The sequence below is a fragment of the Amphimedon queenslandica genome, unplaced genomic scaffold (assembly GCF_000090795.2).
Source record: "Amphimedon queenslandica unplaced genomic scaffold, v1.1 AMPQUscaffold_7024_Cont21021, whole genome shotgun sequence".
NCBI lineage: Eukaryota > Metazoa > Porifera > Demospongiae > Haplosclerida > Niphatidae > Amphimedon > Amphimedon queenslandica.
The window spans coordinates 1-1,995 of NW_003552688.1; the positions used below are offsets into that span (position 1 = coordinate 1).

The 1,995-nt window shown below is 34.1% G+C and overlaps 1 protein-coding gene across 1 annotated transcript; it reads left to right on the top strand.

Moving 5' to 3' along the window:
• Positions 1-50: 50 nt before the first annotated feature.
• Positions 51-1,103, top strand: LOC109591862 (uncharacterized; the record flags this gene model as incomplete). The annotated part of the gene is made up of 2 exons (XM_020007476.1): positions 51-261; positions 583-1,103. Coding segments are annotated over 2 exons (711 nt in total), but the record flags the coding sequence as incomplete, so codon positions are not given.
• Positions 1,104-1,995: the final 892 nt, after the last annotated feature.

Consider the following 1,995-nt stretch of genomic DNA (forward strand, 5'->3'; position numbering starts at 1 on the left):
TATTACATTAGATTACAATAAACATAATATTTATTATTATTTAATATTAGGCTGCTGATCTACCAGAGATTCCTCCTCCACCTTCCTATGATGATTTGGACACCACTACTGATCCTGTCATTGAACCCAGTACTGAGTATAATACTGTGTCTTCTCAGGCTGCACCAAATGAATGTTTTTATTTTGAAGCTGAAAAAGTATCACAAATCACTGAAACTAACACCCTTTGTGTTTTACCACCAGTTGAACAACCAAGAGATGGTTAGTATATACTGTGTATTAAGACCTTTCCCACCACTCTACAATATAGCAATGAATATCATTAACAAGCTGCCATGTTGTGGCAGAGATGAATAGGCAAAAAACACTATTTTTATTTCCTTCAAGAGAACTGCCCATGTAAAGACCAATAAGTAGAATTAAAACAAATGTGCAATGAGTCTTTCTGTGTGGATCAGAGCTTGCATTTTATTGTTCATATCCCACAACATGGCAGCTTATTAACGATTAATTGACAAACAGCAATGTTGCAGGAAAGGTCTATACATTATTAATTTATTTTATTTATTTATTTAACTTCAGGTTATGAGGATCACTCAAGTCGTTGTTTTGAATATCACCCAACGCCAATGGTGGTATTCAACAGTGAAGGTAATTATGAATCTACTTCTCTTCCTGTTTCGGCATTTGTTGATCAAAATAATACCAATATTGCTGCTGTTTCTACACAAGTTGAAGAAAAGACTTTTCTCTTTCATGATTCATATGATGATTGGACTAAAATGTCACTTGAAAATGATGAGGAATCTGGTCATTCTGATGTATTAATAGCTCCTCATATTGTAGTATTAGTGCATGAATTTGATATAGGAGATATTGATGTAAAGAAGAATGAAAATGAGCCAGCTTTAGTGAGGATGAATGACAAAATTGATGATTTTGATATTACTGCTATCACCATTGCCTATCCTCTTGGTACAGCATTTTCAATGACAAGCATTGCAACAACAAAAATGAAACACTTTAACAAGATGCTGTACATAGCAGCAACTGGGGGCCAACCTGAATTCAACTTTGAATAGAGTGCAAATATCCAGTTTATTCAGCTGTTTGTATTAGACTTAGTTATAGTTATATATGTTGTAACAAAAGTACTTTTGGTTGTGTTACTTAAAAATTCATTGCTGATTTGATGTTTTAAAAATTACTCTTGATTTATTTGTTTCAGCAATTGCTAAAAAAGATGGTGAGGATGCATGTTTTTTTGTCCATAGATAAGAAAGTTTTCAAAGCAGTATAGGTAAAAATTTACCTAGTTGACTAGCCACTAGTTGATGCATGACAGTAAAACAACCAGGACAATAATAATAATAACACCAATATAGTACCAAACTATCAGTACACACATACAAACACACACTCACTAACAGTCAATCAAACTCAATGTATTGTTGATCCTGTACATTGACAGCAAGTGGCCTGTGTAATCCTGGTGGTACTGCCGGGGGTACTGCATAAGCTGGACAAGGTTGTATCTCAGGTAATGCTTGTATATTAACAGCATGGACTCTTCTCTTCTCTTCAATGTTATCATACATTGGTTCAGGAGGAGGGGCTGGGGAGTGAACAGGAGATAAATATGAGGAGTGAGTTTTGAAACTGGTTCCTCTTAAAGTTTGAAGTAACATGTCAGCATGTTTGAACTTCTTTGATGCTGTAGTCTCAGCTATTGAAAGAGAAAAAAGAGAAAAAGAGGAATGGAGGTATGTCAATATGTATCAGAAAATGTAATAAAAATTTGGGGTAATTTTGGAGAACTATGGGCTATAGTACAGGAAAATTTTTAGAAATTGGCTCATTTTTTAAAATGGCTATAACTTGAAAATTTGAGTTCGGAATCAACTCAAACTTTCTACACAGCATAAGTACATCAATATGTATCAGAAAATGTAATAAAAATTGGGGGTGATTTTGGAACCATTTTTCGGAAAAACC